Source organism: Cervus elaphus, chromosome 30, assembly GCF_910594005.1.
Source record: "Cervus elaphus chromosome 30, mCerEla1.1, whole genome shotgun sequence".
Taxonomy (NCBI): Eukaryota; Metazoa; Chordata; class Mammalia; order Artiodactyla; family Cervidae; genus Cervus; species Cervus elaphus.
Window position 1 is genome coordinate 29,572,150 of NC_057844.1, and position 18,797 is coordinate 29,590,946.

An 18,797-nucleotide genomic window follows, 5' to 3' on the forward strand; every position below is an offset into this window, starting at 1 on the left:
GTGATCCCATGGACTATACAGACCATGGAATTCTCCAGGCCAGAATACTGGAGTGGGTAGCCAGACCCAGGGATTGGACCCAGGTCTCCTGCATTGCAGGCAGATTCTTTACTGGTTGAGCCACAAGGGAGGCCAATGTTAAGGTGAGTGGAGAGAAACTGGCCTCCTGATGGTTGTTTTTTAAACTTAGAAATCTTATCCTTTTACTCTACTGTTGGGTCCTCCCATCCCTGACAATATTGTGAGGCCCTGTCAGTGAATATGGGCTTCCCAGGTGGTACTAGTGGTAAAGAACCTGCCTGCCAATACGGCAGACATAAGAGACATAAGATATGTGGGTTCACTCCCTGGGTCAGGAAGATCCCCTGGAGGAGAGCATGGCAACCCACTCCAGGATTCTTGCCTAGAGAATCCTATGGACAGAGAAGCCTGGTGAGCTACAGTCCATGGGGTTGCAAAAAGTTGGACACAACTGAAGGAAAATTTAGCAGGCACACATCAGTGAGTATGTGCAGAATTCGGATCCAGTTTTATGCACACACTAACTCCACCTTCTTCCCATTTCAAAAGACTCTGGCCTTAACTGAGTTTCTCTAAGTCCCCAGCTTCTGTTCTTTTCTCCTGAGACAAACTGACCACCTTCAACTGTGAATGTTCTTCATGATCCTACTCACAGATTTTCTGCAGAAACTATCACCCCAGCTCCCTCCTCAGGTTATTGTCTGAAGTTTGGACAAATTTGGGGAAACAATGTCTAACTACATGGAATAGAGTATTGGTTCAATGTGTGTTGATCTAAATTGGAAAACAAAAAAAGATTTCTAAATTGCCAACATTATCCTCACAAGGGATGGATTTCCACCCCATGTCCGCCTGGGCTGGGTGCTTTTATGTGGATGACATGCTGAACACTAAGCTCTAAGGTACATAAAGGCACAAGAAAGACTTCTTTTCAAAAGATCTCTTCTACTGACCAGTTCACTGCTTAAACTTCATTGTGAGGGATGCATCCTTTTAGGTTCATATCTGGTCTTTTAGTATTTAAATCCATATCTTGTTCTGTAAGAGTCTGACTTCTTCCTAAAACCTGTCCATGTAAAATGAACTCAGGAGAATGAACACTGTGATGGGTGAATGGAAGAAGAATGTGGAAAGGGTTATTATGAAGGAGATGGGGTGAAACCTGATGGAAACTTGGCATGGGAGATGTGGAGAGGAGAAAAGATGATACCTTTTTCCTTTCACCACTCTCTTCTAATCCTCTCTGATTTGTTGACTGCTCTGCCTTGAGGGGCTTTCACTGGCTATTCTTCTTGGTGGTAACTCTCTCAAATTGTGTCACTCCAACTGACATATTGACCTGTGTCCGAGCCTGCTGTGTATGACTGGGCAGGATGAACCTCGCACAAGTACGGGGCACCTTCACACAGCCGCTAGTGCTGAGCTGTGTAGAAGCCACACGGTCCAAGGCTGAGGTCCTGGATGATGCACCCTTTATGATGCACAAAGGTTGATGGGCTCCCCTCCTGCCCACATACAAACCTCCTGTCTGTGTCCTATATTCCATTTCATCTCCTCTTCTCAGTAGCTCTTCACATTATCTCCTTTCTCTCCTGTATTTTCAATATCACTGTCTCTCCACTGGCTTTTCCATTAACATTAATCTTACTCAATCACCTCTTAACCTTCAAAACAAACAAATCAACCAACCAACTAATCGAGCAAGCAAGCAACCAACCAATCAACTAACTAACTCTCAGTCCTACTGGAGCTGAGACACTCTTCTCCCTTCAAAGTTAAATTTCTCAGAAAAATCATACTAGCCAGTGTTTCCAGTTCCTTACCACCCTTCCTTTCCTCAGTTCACAGCATTCAGCCTTGGCTGTGCTGCTCCACTGAAATCTTTCCCGCTGGAATCACTAATGTCCTCTTTATTTCTAAACACTGTAGATATTTTATAGTCTTCATTTTGCTTAATTCTCGCCAGCATTTGACCCAGCCAGCCACAGTCACTAGGTTGAAACCTTTTCTCCCTTGGCTTTGTGATGTCTCACTGTCCCGGTTTACTTCCTTCTTCTCCACACTCTCATGGCCCTCCTCTCGTCCCACCCCATCTCCTTAAATGTGTTGGCTCCTTTTTCTTCATCAATACCCTGAATGTCACCGATATGCATTAGGTCAGAATAAAGTCAGGTAAAGAATTTAGAGGGACCTGTGAAGAGTTACTAATATTTTAGTTTGTCAAACAAGAACATTAAAAAATCCCAAATTATGATTATTAGAATAGTTATCATGAGAAAAACAGTATTTTATTGTTAAAACTCAGAGAATATATGCACAGAAGAAATGGCAGTCCCTTGAAAGGAATACATTTAGCTTTACAAAAGACTAATTTATTTTTGCTCATGGATGGGTGAAACTTTCATTCCTGACAGCAGTGGCCTGGAACATAGTGTTTGCAACTATGTGTGAGAAAACCGAATCTGGCAATGCGAGCAGAATTCTCCAGTGAGGTTAGCCCCTCTGTTCTATAACTCACAAATGTTTTCTGCCACTGTGTCACTTGTTTTTAACTTTGCTTACAACAGAGGCTCCAGAGAGGAAATGATCAGATCCTGACTTTAAAATAACTATGCAAGCTAAAAACAGAAGGCAACGTACTTGATTTATTAAGGATATTTATAAAAAACCCATAGCATATAATAGACCTAATGGGAAATTTTTGGAGATGTTCACTTTGAGGTTGAGAACAGGGCAGTGAAGTCCACTATTACTGCATCTTTTCAAGACTGCACTGGGGACTTTCCTGGTGTTCCAGTGGCTAACACTCTGAGCTCCCAATGTAGGGGGCTTGGGTTCAATCCCTGGTCCAGGAACTCAATCCCACATGCTAAGAGTTCTCATACTACAACTAAAAATCCCTCAAGTCACAACTAAGACCTGGTATAGCCAAATAAATAAGCACTTTGGGGGGGGGGGTGGTCTGCATTGGAGGACTTAGCAAAGGTAGCAAAGCAAGGTGAGCAAATCAATGATATACATACTGGAAGAAATAAAATTGTCACTATTCATGAATGATATCAGTGCGAACATTAACAAATTCAAACTAATATATTATTAGCATTATAGAGTTTATGAAGGTTTCTGTAAAGTCAATTTAATATCTTTATATCAATTGCAAATAATTGAAAAATGAAGTATTTAAAAAACTGCCTTTTACAATAGCATCAACAGTGTTTACTATAGCATCAGATCTAAGAAAAATTTGCAAGACATTTGTGCAAAGTATGTAAAGTTTTTGATAGATATTAAGGACCTAAATAAATGGAGTTAATTCTTCTCTCAAATCGATGTATAGGTTCAAAGCAATTTCAGTAAGGATCCAAGAGTGTGCATGGGTATGTATGTGTGTGTAGAAATGGATAAGCTGTTTCTCCAACACATGTGGGGACCATAAAGGACAGGAGAAGCCAGCTGTGTCTTGAAGAAGGAAGACGAGGTGAGAGAACTGGTTACCTGTATATCAGGACTTATGATAATGATACAATAATTCTGAGAGTTTAATAATTGCACCAATATCTGACCAAGGCTCAGAGGTTGTCTGGCACGTGGAAGGTCTAAGACTGCCGAGGATGAGGGCTGTAACTTGAACACAGGTGGGCTCACCCCTAAATCTAGCATCCTCGCCACTCTGCTGCTTCTCCTGTCCTAATCCCTTCCACTGGTGTAGCATTTCATGATTCCAAATCTCTGTTGTGTATGCCCTCCATGTCCAGTCTCTGATTAAGCAACACCAGAAGAATTAAAAACCACCTTCTTTTCTAAGCTTTGGGTCAAGATGATCTATTGTGAGCAAATCCCGACTATGCTCCCCACCACACTCACTTTTCCGAAGACACAAGGGCCAACTGAAAACTCTGCTTTTTCACTGAAACGTTTAATTTATCAAAGAGAGAATCTCCCCAGGAGGTGACCAGAGAAAAGGCTGCTGCTGTGAGAGGACCTAAGCTCCGTAAGAGCAGTGAGATCCGGCTTCCAGGCTGGCTTGAGGAAGCGGCTGGACACAGCCGGTCAGCAGAGGCTGGGACCTGCATGAAGCCACCTGCTGGGTACAGCCCCTGACAATGCGTGGGGGATAAGTTACCTCTGCTGACCACCCAAGGCTGTGATTTTAACACTGGCCAGGAAGGAAAGCAGCGGTGATATCTCTGCAAACTGGGCATGAGATTCGGAACTTGATCACCCACAAGGCAAAGTCCCTGAGATTCTCATATAAACTACGGCTCAGAACTGAACATTCCAATGAACTATGTTGATGCAATTCTGAGACCGCTCATAGGGAGAAATGAGCAAGAGGAAAATCTGTCCAACTTCATGAAAATGTCCAGGCCTTCAAAAAAGAGAAAATTCATGCCTGGGGAATTGGGAGATAAAACATCTTCCCCTTATCAAACACATATTCTATTCACACAGAACTTCCCTTAGGGGGAAAAAAATTAAAGTGATATGCCACTGATGAGAACATTTATTGCAAACTTAATTTTTTTCTATGCTACCGAACATCTAGAATTATAGGGATGAGGGATGGATGCATGTGAATGAAGCATTTTAAAATGCTTCTGCTAATTCCACTATGAATTCTTTTTTTTTCTACTATGATTTCTTGTGTAAATTTCCACTATTTTTTCTGATGTCTTACTTTCCACTATTATTTCTTATGATTTCTTATTTACCATCACATAACTGTGTACACAAAAACTGTCCTTAGTTAACTGAATTTTATTCAAGTCACAATGTCTTAGGATTAAATGTGCCATTTTTCAATACCAGCTTACCGGAAAGCAACATCCCAATTTTTGTCTTTAAAATTCAGGTGAGAGCCAATTTTGTCACTTCAAGTGAGAGTCCTTAAAACTCTTTTATTACACTGGGTCATATTCATTCACGGTAAGCTGAACAAATGAATACACATCTGTTGTGAGATGTATTTTAGGTAGTGCCTTTAGAGATAACTTATCTCCGATGACCTTCACTTCTGGGTTTCTGCTATTTTTCCTCTTCCCTCACAGTGGGCTCCATTCAGCCCAGAAGCAGGTGAGTTTCCATTAGCAGTGCTGCTTCAGCCTCTCAGTGTGACTGGCCCACAGTATAATTGATTTTCACAGCTACTGGCAGCATCGATGTAATTGTGTGAAATTAAGATTTAGTTCATAAACCTTTTCTCAAGACACAGTCTCAGCCCTTTCCTCAAGGGCTGAACTGACAGGACTTACAAAGCACAGGGTTGAGATTTGAATTGGTCCATTAGGGGGCAGTAAAATACTGTTCACGTCCAAGTGCAGCTCAAGCTCTGTTTTTGATGACTATGTTTTTCAAGGTTACAAATTATTTGAATAAGTAGCAACTGGTAGTTATCAAGTAGCATTCTCAGTGCTTCATGCTTTCAATTTCCCAGCCCATGTTTTTAGTTTGTAATATTGTTCATAATTAGCCCATAAAATTTTTATTGGGAAGGAGTTTGAAGCTGGTTAACAATACAAGTAAAAAAACTGATGATAAAATACATGAAGAAAGTGATGATAAGATCTGTTATCTTGATTGATTAACTAATGTTGGTAGCTTAAGATAGCCATATCATTCATTCTTTAGGCCACAAGGGTGATTATGGCCAGAAGAGAAAAGACAAATCATATAATTATTAACTTTTCCTTTTATTTAGATCTGGTCTTAGAATCTATCACAAATATTCATTTAAATTTAAAAAGTAATTTTTACTCATATAATTCTAAATGACTTTCCTTTGTTTATTATAAACAACTTTATTGCTTTAACTGTGTAATTTTAACTGCTTTAACTAACAACTATAATTTTATTGTGGAAAAGAAAAAGATTTTGCTGATATATATACCAAATTATTTTTATAAGCAGGAGTAAGATATCAAAGCATTAACATATCTAACTTTGAAAGTAAATTATTTTAAATATAAAGGGTTTAAAAGTAATATAAAATTAGAAAATATAAATTTCCAGAGAATTGTAATTAATAAATATTTATTAGATTGGTATTATGGATTTTAAATATGGCATTTACTTAGAAATAAAAAAAAATCATCTGCTTGAATTTTTCCTTTTTTTTTAAAGAACAGCATTACATTGTGGTAAATCTTAAAAACATTACTTTGGTAATAGATAAAGATTTTGCTTTTCCAAGGCAAATCAATTTAGATGTATTACCATAAGCAAGTACTTTAGTAAAATTGGTTAACCGTAGTTACATACCTGTACATTAAAGAATTTTTAAGGGCATAGATAACCTTTATGACATGTGTTGAACACAAGAACCTATTTTAAACTGTCTATTCTTAAAGATCATAAAAAGTTGAAATTACAAATGTGCATAGAGCATTAACTTCTGAAGGAAGAAGACCTTAAATCAAGAAGTAGACTGCTTTCTACAACTGTATTTCATGCAAAATGAGTTCACATAATGTTTCTCCTTAGATAACACTTAAGTTTTCATGTAAGAAAGATTAAAATATGACAAAACTCATGCTACATGTATTAAAATATTCTAAAATAATTTGAAAAAAAGTTCTAGTATTCCAAATTCAAGCTAAAATTTAAATATTAAAAATCTTTTATCTGTTGGATATTCTTAAATAACTGCTCATAAATACTGCATTTTATTTCAATATTTAAAATATGCAGTTGAATTCATTTAATAAAATAAAAAATTTTAAAAACCTAAAACAAATTTCTCAGAAAAGAAATATAATTTTGAATTTTAACTTCATTCTCAGAGGTTTATTAAAAGTTTTTAAGAAAGCCTATGAACCTAAAAACATCCTTAATAAGACTAATAATAAACCCATATGCCCTGAGTATGATGAATAGATTATTTACTTAGAAGTGTACAACCTCACAGCAAAACAAGTCTATATTTTTCTTTAAAACCAGGTAAAGATTAAATTTTGTCTTTTTTTTCTCAGCTATACAATAAAAATGCCACCAACTTGAAAGTGAGCTGTCTGGCTAAAATGAAAATGTTTCAAAATTAAAACAGACAGGAGAATTATCTAAATAGGTAGCTTTGGTTCATTTTAATTATTTTCTTTTATCTAGATTTGCTCTTAGGGAGAAATATTGATTTTAGATTTGTCTTTGGTTTTGCAATTTCCAGTTTAATTATGTTAATAATGAAATATAGCAACTGACAACTATATAAAATTTATGAACAGATTTCAACAGGTTGAAATTTCATAAGGCAAAATTTTAATTTATTAACGTATCGTACATTTTTTCAAATACTAAAAAAATTTCTCCATTATCATTGATTTCTTCACCATTGTTTTTTTAAAGCTATCTTGTCTACAATTTTAACCACATTTAAAAGGCAAGTTTCCACGAAAAATCTGTTGCATCTAGAAACTGCTAGGATGAGACTACAAGCAACTAGTGACAATGACAACGCAAACCGGAGGTCTGCTCATCAAACATTGCAATGAATGTATTATAAACATGACAGAACTAAGGAGAAATAATCAGTTCTTTTGGAATTGCACTCATTTAAGCGAGAAAGCAGCAGCCTTACCTTTGACATCCATCAGAACGATGAAATGAAGTAGAAGGAACATTGCAATCAATCTGCGGCTGAAGAGACACTTAATACCAGAAACGTAACAATGGGTTCACAGCAACTGAGTTATTAGACGTATGCTCCTTATACCTCAGAAGGAGTTCTGATATACTAACTTCGGTGCCTCCCCTGTGTCTGAGCATGCTCACAGCTAGAACTTTACTGGCACGAGAGGAGACGGTCTTTGTCACTATGCAGCCTATCTTTCATTCTTTTTTTTTTTTTGGTTTCATTTTATTTCAAATCTACAGTTGTATTCTTGATCATTAATTCATTATAGTATGTACAGAGAAACATACACAAAACTCTGGTATTATAAAAAACATTTTTTTTAAATCACTCTAAAAAAGTTTCCCATTAAAGCATGTAGCACAATTTGCTCCTAATTTAGTATATGTGCTGCCAAAGCAAACACAGATTTGCTCTTAATTTAAATCCAATCATATATAGAAGTTCTCCAATAGGGAGGGAAATAGATTTACACTGAATAGGTGACGAAACTCTTTGCAAGCATATTTTTCATTCAATAAACAACTAACAAAAAGCTACTCACTGGCAAATATACGAAGAATACCTGCTTCCATTCAAATGCACTTAAATGTTTTCAAATGGTATACAGATAGATAGTAATAACTAAGATAAATGGCCCTGTGTTTAATAGTTACTCACTGTAAGACATTCACACAATATTTTTTTTTTTTTTTTTTTTTAATTTTTACAACTCATTTAATGGCAACTGGTATTCATCAAACTAGCAATGGTTATTTTCAAAAATTATCACACTAGCTGTGCTACCATTTCTCAAGGTTGATCAGATACCTAGAGTCACAGACAATTCCCACACAAGATACGTCATGTAAAGCAGACTTGGTTTATCACCAGCATTTATAAAACCAGACCTAGGCAAAGAACTAGGTCTGGGGACACATGCATGGTCTTAATATAGCGAATGTTTAGCCTGCCCTGATTATTACAAAATCAGAACAGCGAGAATATTCGCAGTCACACAATATTTTAAACTTCATTTACTTCCTCTATAATTATGTTCCTTTTTTAAAATTGATACTCTTATTCTTGCTTTCAATCCCGTGTTTCACATCTATTAGAAAATATTAATTATAATTCAGTTCTTACATCCTGAAAGCAGCTTTTAAAGCAGCATAGTCTGTGTAAGTTAGAGAAAGGGACTTTGGTCATAGAATTCAGTTGATCCTAGTCTAATGAGTCTACAAAAGGACATTGTAGAATTTCGTCGTCTAAGAAATTCTGAGAAATGTCTATGTAGACATACTAAACATTTCGTAGTTGTGATTTGGACAGAGAATTTTCTAAGAGAATGACACTTTTATATGTTGCTATGAATTATGTCATAACAACACTGAAAAACTATCTCGTGATGACTGGCTACACCATCACAAATCATAAGAAATGGGGTTTTCATTGTTCTTTCTTTCATTCCAGCCTTTGACAGAATAAAGATTCAAAGGGAATTTCAACTAGAAAATATTTTATTTATCACATAATGCAGTTAGTTCTTTTCTCTTTTAAGAAGTGAGCTAAATTCTCCAGACTCTTTCCCGATACATTTAGATGTAGTCTCATCTTATTTTTCAAACCAAAAGAGAGAGCAGCAAGAATAAAGGAAACGATGAAAAGAAATAGTTCGAGGTTTTTTCTTACATGTCAAGCACCCTTTTTCTTCACTAATTTTGAGGTCTTTTACATAAAATTTGCCTTAGTTCTCATAAAAAAATTCAGAGTGATGAATTTTTCCTATATTTTATGTTCTACTGTCAAAATGAGGGGTGCTAGTTGGTGGTATTGAAACGTTAAGCATAAATTTTTAAGTGCAGTTGAATGCCATGAATTGTCCATCACAAATTTATTTGAGGTTTTAAATATATATTTCGTGAAAACACAATTTTTGGAGAAAGAAGAAATGTCAAGATTTCAAAGCAGTTAATTTTGACTTCTTCTTGAATATTAAACCTTAGAAATAGATTTAAATTGTTAAAGCATTGAATCATCATCCTTTTGTGTTAAGCTTTTCAAAGTTAATCTTTATAATATTAACACAAATAATTCAGAACTCCATAATTATAAGTAATAGTTAAGAACATCTTAGGCTCATTATTGGTTTCTAAAGGCCAAAAGTGCAAGTATTGAAAGATATTTCATTTAATCAGTTTTAACTTTGATTTACCTAGTATGAGCATCTAGTATCTTGAACTGAAACCCAAACGGTTGAAACGTACACGAGGATATAATATAGGGGTTTAAATAAGGGTGAACGGATTGATTCTTTCTTTGGAGACACAGTTAGTACAGAAGCTCCAGAGAATGCTTCATGCAGAGAGGAAGACTTGTACAAACTGATTCATCCCTGGATGTTAACGTCAAACTTGCACAAGTGTATTTTATTGATCTTTGCCTGAATCAACTTATTCCTTCATGAAAGTCTCCTGTGGGTAGCACTCACATTTTTGGCAATAATAGTATAAAAGCTCATATAAATATAGTATTCAATAAATAGCACAATTCAATGTAATTCTGTCTAATTCAAGGGAATTCACTAACAGGATAATTACCTGGGCTTCCTAGGTGGCTCAGTGGTAAAGAATTCACTTGCCAATTCAGGAGATGTGGGTTTGACCCCTGTTGAGAAGATCCCCTGGAGAAGGAAATGGCAATCCACTCCAGTATTCTTACCTGGGAAATCCCATAGACAGAGGAGCCTGGCTGACTACAGTCCATGGGGTCGCAAAAGAGTCAAACAGGACAAGAATACTGGAGTGGGTTGCCATGCCGTCCTTCAGGTAATCTTCCCAACCCAGGGATTGAACCCACGTCTCCTGCGGTTCCTGTGCTGCAGGCAGATTCTTTACCACTGAGCCACTGGGGAAGTTCCAAAACCTTAAATAATCAGCTATAATTACGATTATGATTAGGATTATAATTACATTAGCCTTTCTTCATGAGATACATCATTAACTCATCATTCAGTAAGATTGATATTTTGAGTAACCTTTCAGCAGTGGTAACAGACCTACTTGTTACTCTGTAGTCAGAACAAACCTAGCTGAATCACACAGCCTCATCAGTATAGAATGTCAGTCAGTTAGGCAAACCAGTCCTCATATAGGGTCCGTTTTGAGAAAGGAAGTCTCAGTTATGTATTCTCACTCTAATACTTTACATTTAAAATAATTTAAGTCATGCTCCATTTATCTGGGAATTTCAACTCTTGGCAAGCTCAGTGAGCATAGCTATAAACCCCGAGTAAAAAAAATATCACAGAGACAACCACTCCCAGCAGGAGGGTAGATTAGATAGTCTCTGAAAAGCCTTCTTGCTTGGAAATAAAAGCTCTTGCACGAAAACAATTTTCATTGCATTTCTGCAGTGTTAAAAATGAGAAGAATCAAGTCTAAAGGAAAAACACAAGACAAAAGCAAAAATGCTGAAACGGCGATGCAGAACACTAAACAAACATAAAAGGCAAGATATGCCTTCAAACAAATGCAGATGCCAACTAAAAGATCAACTTTTAAACTGGGGGAGTGGCAAGGTCTCAGAGCTCAGCCTCAGCCTCCCCAGAGGACTAAGCCATGCACTGTCAAAGAGTCATCCTCCAGCACTGTGCAGTAGAAACACGAACTCTGTAGAAAACATCCTCAGTTTAGTTCCTCGGGGTTTACCCAGATTAACGTCAACCAAATACTGGCTCACTATCAAAGCTCAACCAAGCACTCTCAGGTGACACCTAGCACAGGTAAAAGCAACAGATTCAGAACCCCAAGAGCTTCACATATTGAAATTATCAGTTATGGAATATAAAATGTTTAAAGAAAGAAACACACAGAATCACAAAAATAAGTAAGAAATAAGAAACCATTCAAAAGAAACAGAATTTTTAGAAACAAACAACATATTTGTGGAACTTAAGAACTCAATGTATGGGTAAAAGTAGTCATTAAGACATAGTTGAGAAAAAAAAAGTTGTAGACTGGAATAAAGAGGTAAAGAAATTATCCAGAATTTAGTACAGATAAACAGGGAATGAACAAAACTAAAGAAATTAAAAGCTCCAGAGGAAAGCATGAAAAGTTTCAACATGCAGCTACAGTCCCAGAAAGAACAAGTTGTGAGAATAAAAGAGAACATTTAGGGAGGTGATGACTGAGAATTTTCTAGAAATGATAAAATATAAAATTTATAGATATAGGAAGAACAATGTCTAGTAGGCGGTGCAAATAAAAATAAATCCACATCTGGACATTTGGCATTAAAATGGAGTAATAGCAAATATACAGAGAAAGCTTTAAAACAAAGCAGAGAGAAAAAGCAGATGACCTACACAGGGGAATCTAGAATGCTAATGGACTTCTCAACAATAATGATGGAAGTCAGAATAGATGCAATAGCATTCAAATTCTGAGAGAAAATGACTGGCAGCTAAAAACTGTATTCCTAGGAAAATTGTATTTTAAAGGGAGCACTAGACATATTGAAAAGTTAGGTAAGACTCCAAATGAAAGGTGCAGATAAGAAGTCCAGTGGCTTTTCAAGGAAGGGAGCAATCTGTCTGAACTGCAAAGACTACTAGATGAAATCTGTGCCCTGCACATCTTGAATAGAACAAACTGAGAGATTAAGAAGTCACGTCATGGTGCAGAGCAACTAAGTCCACAGTCAGGCTGATGGCAGAAGAAAGTAAACCTGATTCTTGTACCCGAGTGAAGCTGAGAGAATCCTGGCCACGCATACATGGCCAGACCAAAAAGAAGCATGTGAGAGATATTGTGGTACATTAGATTAGCATTCCCAATTATTCCACTTTCTGCAAACGGATTATGCACTCAGTTCCACATTTTGCCATGTGACTTGGCAGAACCTCTCATAGTGAGTGTGTATTTTTCTGCTGCACTGATTTTTGCCTCGATTGTGAGACCGATTTTGACCAATAAAATGTGACCAGAAGTAACATGTGCCGCATTCCAGGAGAGGCTTTAAATGTCTTGTGTGGTGTGGCTTGGCTTCCCCCCTCCTTAGCCAGAGTGAGAGCCACGCGCAGCAGGCTTGAACCCGAGCCCAGCCGAGCCCAGAAGAGCCACACATGACCCACAGACTCGTGAGCATGTTTGTGGTTGTAAGCCACTGAGATTTTTTATTTTTTTTGTTGCTGTTTTGGTTGCAAAACAACAAAACCTGGCTCAGAGAGATGGATCTGGAAGTCACTCATCCTGACCTTAGTTTTTTAGGACAAAAACTAAGGATATTGGGTTAGTGGCATGTGCTATATATATTGAATCATTAGTGCACAAATTCCATTTTTATTTGAAGTAATTTTCTTCTTTTGGAATGTCTTCTACATTATACATGATTCCCATGTTTTTTAGAGTAAATTATGCAGCTATTATTTGCTGAGGTGACATTCCCTTCAGTATTCACAAAATGGTTCCTGAATATTTACTAAGTTCTTTTGCTTTCTGAAATTCTATAAAATATGACTGAGCTTAAATAAGTTAGTCGGAGAAGACAATGGCACCCCACTCCAGTACTCTTGCCTGGAAAATCCCATGGACGGAGGAGCCTGGTAGGCTGCAGTCCACGGGGTTGCTAAGAGTCGGACACGACTGAGCGACTTCACTTTCATTTTTCACTTTCATGCATTGGAGAAGGAAATGGCAACCCACTCCAGTGTTCTTGCCTGGAGAATCCCAGGGACGGGGGAGCCTGGTGGGCTGCTGTCTATGGGGTCGCACAGAGTCGGACATGACTGAAGTGACTTAGCAGCAGCAAATAAGTTAGTAGATGCTATTTTCTAGTGCTTGTGTACCATGGTCTCCAAGTGCCTTCCATTTTAAAACTTCAGGTAACATAAAATAAATCTGAACACTATTTGGTGAATGTTTTAACTTTCAAGTCTGTATATTGAGTTTACTCTGAGTGAATGGACCTTTATTTACAAAATACAATCATATCTACTGCTGGGTAGTGATCGTTGATGTAAAGTGAAAATCCAGAAATCATTTTTATCTAAATTCTTCTCGAATTCATTATGCCAGCCCTTCATTTTATAGGATCATAAAAACACAAAGCTGGCACAGCCTACCAACACCCTCAAACCTGCCTGAATGCTCCTAATAGCCGTTATCCTCATCCTGTTCTCTTATTTCGCCTTTTGCTTGCATATGAACACTGATGTGTGTACTGTTTCTTCATTCTGTAACTTTACATTCTGACAGTTGGATGCAGTATCCAGAAGAGTGCCTAAACTGTTGGTCTTAGACAGGAGAGAGAGCAGAAGCAAGACCCCACAAAACAATAAATCAGTTAATTTCTGGATAAAGAGGAAACAAATCTTAGATACACTTAGGAGGTAAAGTTGAAGGGATATGGTGAGCAATGGAAGGACAGGAGAGAGAGACTTCAGGGGATTCTCAAATCTCTAAACTGAGCCACTGGGTAAAAGACCCAGGAGGAGAATGTTATCAGGGACAGTATTGAGTGAGTTGTGTTGAACTTAAGGGGCCTGAAAGTGAAAGTGAAAGTCACTCAGTTGTGTCTGACTCTTTGCGACCCCAAGGACTGTAGCCTGCCAGGCTCCTCTGTCCATGGAATTCTCCAGGTCAGAATACTGGAGTGGGTGGCTGTTCCCTTCTCCAGCGATCTTCCCAACCCACTGATTGAACCCCAGTCTCCCACATTGTAGGTGGATTCTTTACCATCTGAGTCACCAGGGAAGCCCAAAACTTTAAGTGAAAGTGTCAGTCACTTGGTCGTATCCAACTGTTTGTGACCCCATGGACTGTAGCCCACCAGGCTCTTTGTCCATGGGATTCTCCAGGCAAGAATATTGGAATGGGTTGTTATTCCCTTCTGCAGAGGATATTCCTGACCCAGGGATCCAACCCAGGTCTCTTGCATTGTAGGCAGATTCTTTACCATCTGAGCCACCAGGGAAGCCCTAGGGGGCCTGAGGAACATCCAGAAAGCAGTGTCTAGCCAATAGGTAGAGAAGTTAGAATTCAGGAAAGAGGTATGGTATTTGAAACAGTCTCATTCACAGAATAATTACCTACAATAGTTTAGAGAAATTGAAAAGCTACAATTAGAAAATTGTAATCATTTAGTTGCTACATATATGAGAAGATATTCATTAGAAGCTTTATTTAAAAGTCATTAAAATTCTAAGGCCTTAGGGCTACATACAGCTAATTTCAGATTACTATCTAATGAACATTCATTATGGAGCCATCATACTCTGTCTCCATTTGGGTAAACCAAAGTGAAAGATTTAAGAAAAGGAAAATGACAATACCAATATTAATGATATTAGCTGAAACTAGGTAAGTAATTATATGCACCTGTGCATATTCCCAAGCACATATGCAGGAAATTAGCTAGAGCCTGTCAATATAATGTTACTAGATTTTAGAATCCATACCTAAAGCACATAAACCTAGCAAACGAATGAGAGTAAACACTAAACTCCATGAAAATACTGAAAAGTTTTATTTTATGGGATCTGATTCAACAGCTAACTTCAGAATCAAGTTGATGAATTCAAATATGTAGGGCCAAGCACAGGGCTAGATAAAGGATGTTTTGTATAGACTCACTCAATCATGTCCAACTTTTTGCAGCCTCATGGACTGTAGCCCTCCAGGCTCCTCTGTCTGTAGGATTTTTCAGGCAAGAATACTGGAGCGGGTTGCCATGCCCTCCTCCAGGTGATCTTCCGGACCTCGTGATCGATTCTGCATCTCTCGTGTCTCCTACATTGGTAGGCAGATTCTTTACCACTAGCACCACTTAATATGACCTAGGAGGATGACAGAGGGAGGTATTTGAAAAGCAAGTACTCCAAGAGAAAGGAACTAAGTAGCAGAACAACTGCTAACAAAAACTTATGAAGTGAACATGTACATTGGAGAACAATGAAGAAAAATAGGCTAAAATAATGAGATGTTTCCACTTCCCTGGTGGCTCAGACGGTAAAGGATCTGCTGCAATGCGGGAGACCTGGGTTCGATCCCTGGGTTCAAAAGATCCCCTGGAGGAGGGCATAGCAACCCACTCCAGTATTCTTGCCTGGAGAATCCCCATGGACAGACCATACATGGGGTCGCAAAGGGTCAGACACGACTGAGTGGCCAAGCACATGCACACAGCCATACCTAAGAATAAGCCCATGGAAGAAAAGGGAAACTCCAGAAACATATATAGTATGTATTTTTTTTTTTTTTTCCTTTTCTGTTCTGGAAAGCTCAGAGAGTGAAAAAGCTTCTCTTCCAAAAATATGCTAATAATAATTACACATTTTGTTCATCTCACATCTGCCAGTGTTATTTTTCTGTTTGATATGGTTAATAACCAGTTCCTCAGGAAGTCACAGGACCATCCTGGGGAGGATCATATCTAGAAAATTGTCAACAGAACAACACGACACAGCGCAATGATACACAGCAGTTTTCCCAGGAGTAGCTTGGCTGCTTGTTTTTGAGGAAGATCAAAGCTCACATCATTATGGACTACTGCGACATTTACATGAGCTGGAGCACAAGAAACATTTAGCAAGGAACCATGTTGACTTCCCTATAGCAGAGTTCTTTTGTTGTTTCCTTATTTTTAGTTGTGCAATCTTTAACTTTTTTGCTGTTGAAGTTTTTCAGAAACAAATCTGAAACCCTTCAAGGCAACTATGTTAAGGATTGTTCAGAATTATAATTTTATAACTATTGCCAAATGTAACAGTGAAGTCTCTAGTGAATAAAACAGATACATAGAGGAACCCCCCCCAATTAAAATATTAAATAAACTCTGTTTTCTTATAAACTAGAGACATGTGGTTTGTACAACTTTCCCAGGATGGATGCTCTGGATCCTAAATGGATCATGGTTTGAACAGAGTACTTTGTAAAATACCATCTTTCTAGGAGAAAAGAACTTATAACTCATTCTTTTATTATACTCAATGTAAACAAAAATATGTTAGGTACAATAATGGATATATATTTATGTATTTTAAAAACTTTACTAATAGTTTATATACAATAAAATTTAAAAATATATAGCTCATATAGCAATTCCATATACCTATTTACATAAATTTTAGCTCTTAAAGTGTAAAAGGCAGAGGAACCAGAGATCAAATTGCCAACATCCGCTGGATCATCGAAAAAGCAAGAGAGTTCCAGAAAAACACCTATTTCTGCTTTACGACTATGCCAAAGCCTTTGACTGTGTGGATCACAATAAAATGTGGAAAATTCTGAAACAGACATGAATACCAGACCACCTGACCTGCCTCTTGAGAAACCTGTATGCTGGTCAGGAAGCAACAATTAGAACTGGACATGGACCAACAGACTGGTTCCAAATTGGGAAAGAAGTACGTCAAGGCTATATACTGTCACCCCGCTTATTTAACTTATATGCAGAGTATATCATGAGAAACGCTGGGCTGGAAGAAGCACAAGCTGGAATCAAGATTGCCGGGAGAAATATCAATAACCTCAGATATGCAGATGACACCACCCTTATGGCAGAAAGCAAAGAACTAAAGAGCCTCTTGATGAAAGTGAAAGAGGAGAGTGAAAAAGTTGGCTTAAAGCTCAACATTCAGAAAACTAAGATCATGGCATCTGGTCCCATCACTTCATGGCAAATAGATAGGGAAACAGTGGCTGACTTTTATTTTTGGGGGCTCCAAAATCACTGTAGTGACTGCAGCCATGAAATTAAAAGACTTACTCCTTGGGAGGAAAGTTATGACTAATCTAGACAGCATATTAAAAAGCAGAGACATTTCTTTGTCAACAAAGGTCTGTCTAGTCAAGGCTATGATTTTTCCAGTATGTATGGATGTGAGAGTTGGACTGTAAAGAAAGCTGAGTGCTGCAGAATTGATGCTTTTGAACTGTGTTGTTGGAGAAGACTCTCGACAGTCCCTTGGACTGCAAGGAGATCAAATCAGTCAATCCTAAAGGAAATCAGTCCTGAATATTCATTGAAAGGATTGATGCTGAAGCTCCAATACTTTGGCCACCTGATGTGAAGAACCGACTCATTGGAAAAGACCATGATGCTGAGAAAGACTGAAGGTAAAAGGAGAAGGGAGTGGCAGAGGGTGAGATGGTTAGATAGCATCACTGACACAATGGACATGAATTTGAGGAAACTGGGAGATAAAAGAGGACAGAGGAACCTGACATGCTGCAGTTCATGGGGTGGGAAAGAGTCAGACACGACTTAGTGACTCAAAAACAACAACAAAAAGTTACTAAGAAGGAAAGAGAGAAGAGATGTTGCAGTGGTCAACTTTCAATATCTGAAGACCCTTCCTTAGCTTGCAGGCCTTTGGGAATCTCTTATAGGATGCTTTTTATATTGTAATTTATATATGTTCATTTAACCGCTCTATTCAATAGCATCATATTATCCTGAATTCTTAACACAGTCTTTGTCGTGTGTGTGTGTGTGTGTGTATACATACATACATACATATATATATATAATATGATGAATTATATTGAACAACTCCTGGCACTTCTACCCATGGTTCTATTGTATCATTGGAAATTATAGTCCCTAAATTAAACAGAAAGAGCTGTTCTAAGAAAGGAAGGGCTTACAATGTTTGTTAAAGAGCTCATTTACCTAAAAAAAGAGATTTGAAAAGACTGATGGTCCATACTTGCCCAGCAAAGTCCCCATAATGGTGAGGTTAGGGACTTCCCAGAGAGACATATGAGGTTCCATATTGTTTTACCTCATTCCCACTCTTCTACCATCTGTACTTTCAATAGGTGAATTCTTCCTGTAGATGTTGCTCCACGTTTCTAGCTTCTATTGGGGTAGGAACTTTATACCTTGTTCTTGTTTTCATGACTATTTTAAAGACAGGTTGTGTTATGTGTTTAGTCGCTCCATCGTATCTGGCTCTTTTGCAACCCCATGGACTTTGGCCACCAGGCTCCTCTGTCCATAGGATTTTTCAGGCCAGAATACTGGAGTGGGTTACCATTTTCTCCTCCAGGGGATCTTCCTGACCCAGGGATCGAACCTGAGTCTCCTGTGTTTCCTGCGTTGCAGGCAGATTCCTTACCTGCTGAGCCATCAGGGAAGCCCTTAAGACAGATTGGCAGGAGACAAA

At 37.9% G+C, this 18,797-nt stretch overlaps 1 protein-coding gene and 1 non-coding gene across 5 annotated transcripts in view; both read right to left on the reverse strand.

Annotated features, from left to right (window-relative positions):
* The window catches only part of RXFP2 (relaxin family peptide receptor 2), a 57,996-nt gene extending 50,208 nt beyond the window's left edge, over positions 1-7,788 (reverse strand). For all 4 annotated transcript variants that reach the window (XM_043892228.1, XM_043892227.1, XM_043892229.1 and 1 more), the window contains exon 1: positions 7,592-7,788. In XM_043892228.1, coding sequence (XP_043748163.1) covers positions 7,592-7,634 — 43 coding nt within the window. In that variant the 5' untranslated portion in view covers positions 7,635-7,788. The remainder of the gene's footprint in view (positions 1-7,591) is intronic.
* A 718-nt stretch (positions 7,789-8,506) lies between these two features.
* Positions 8,507-8,638, reverse strand: LOC122687137. The gene has a single exon (XR_006339038.1). It is a non-coding gene; the product is annotated as a small nucleolar RNA SNORA72 (small nucleolar RNA).
* Positions 8,639-18,797: the final 10,159 nt, after the last annotated feature.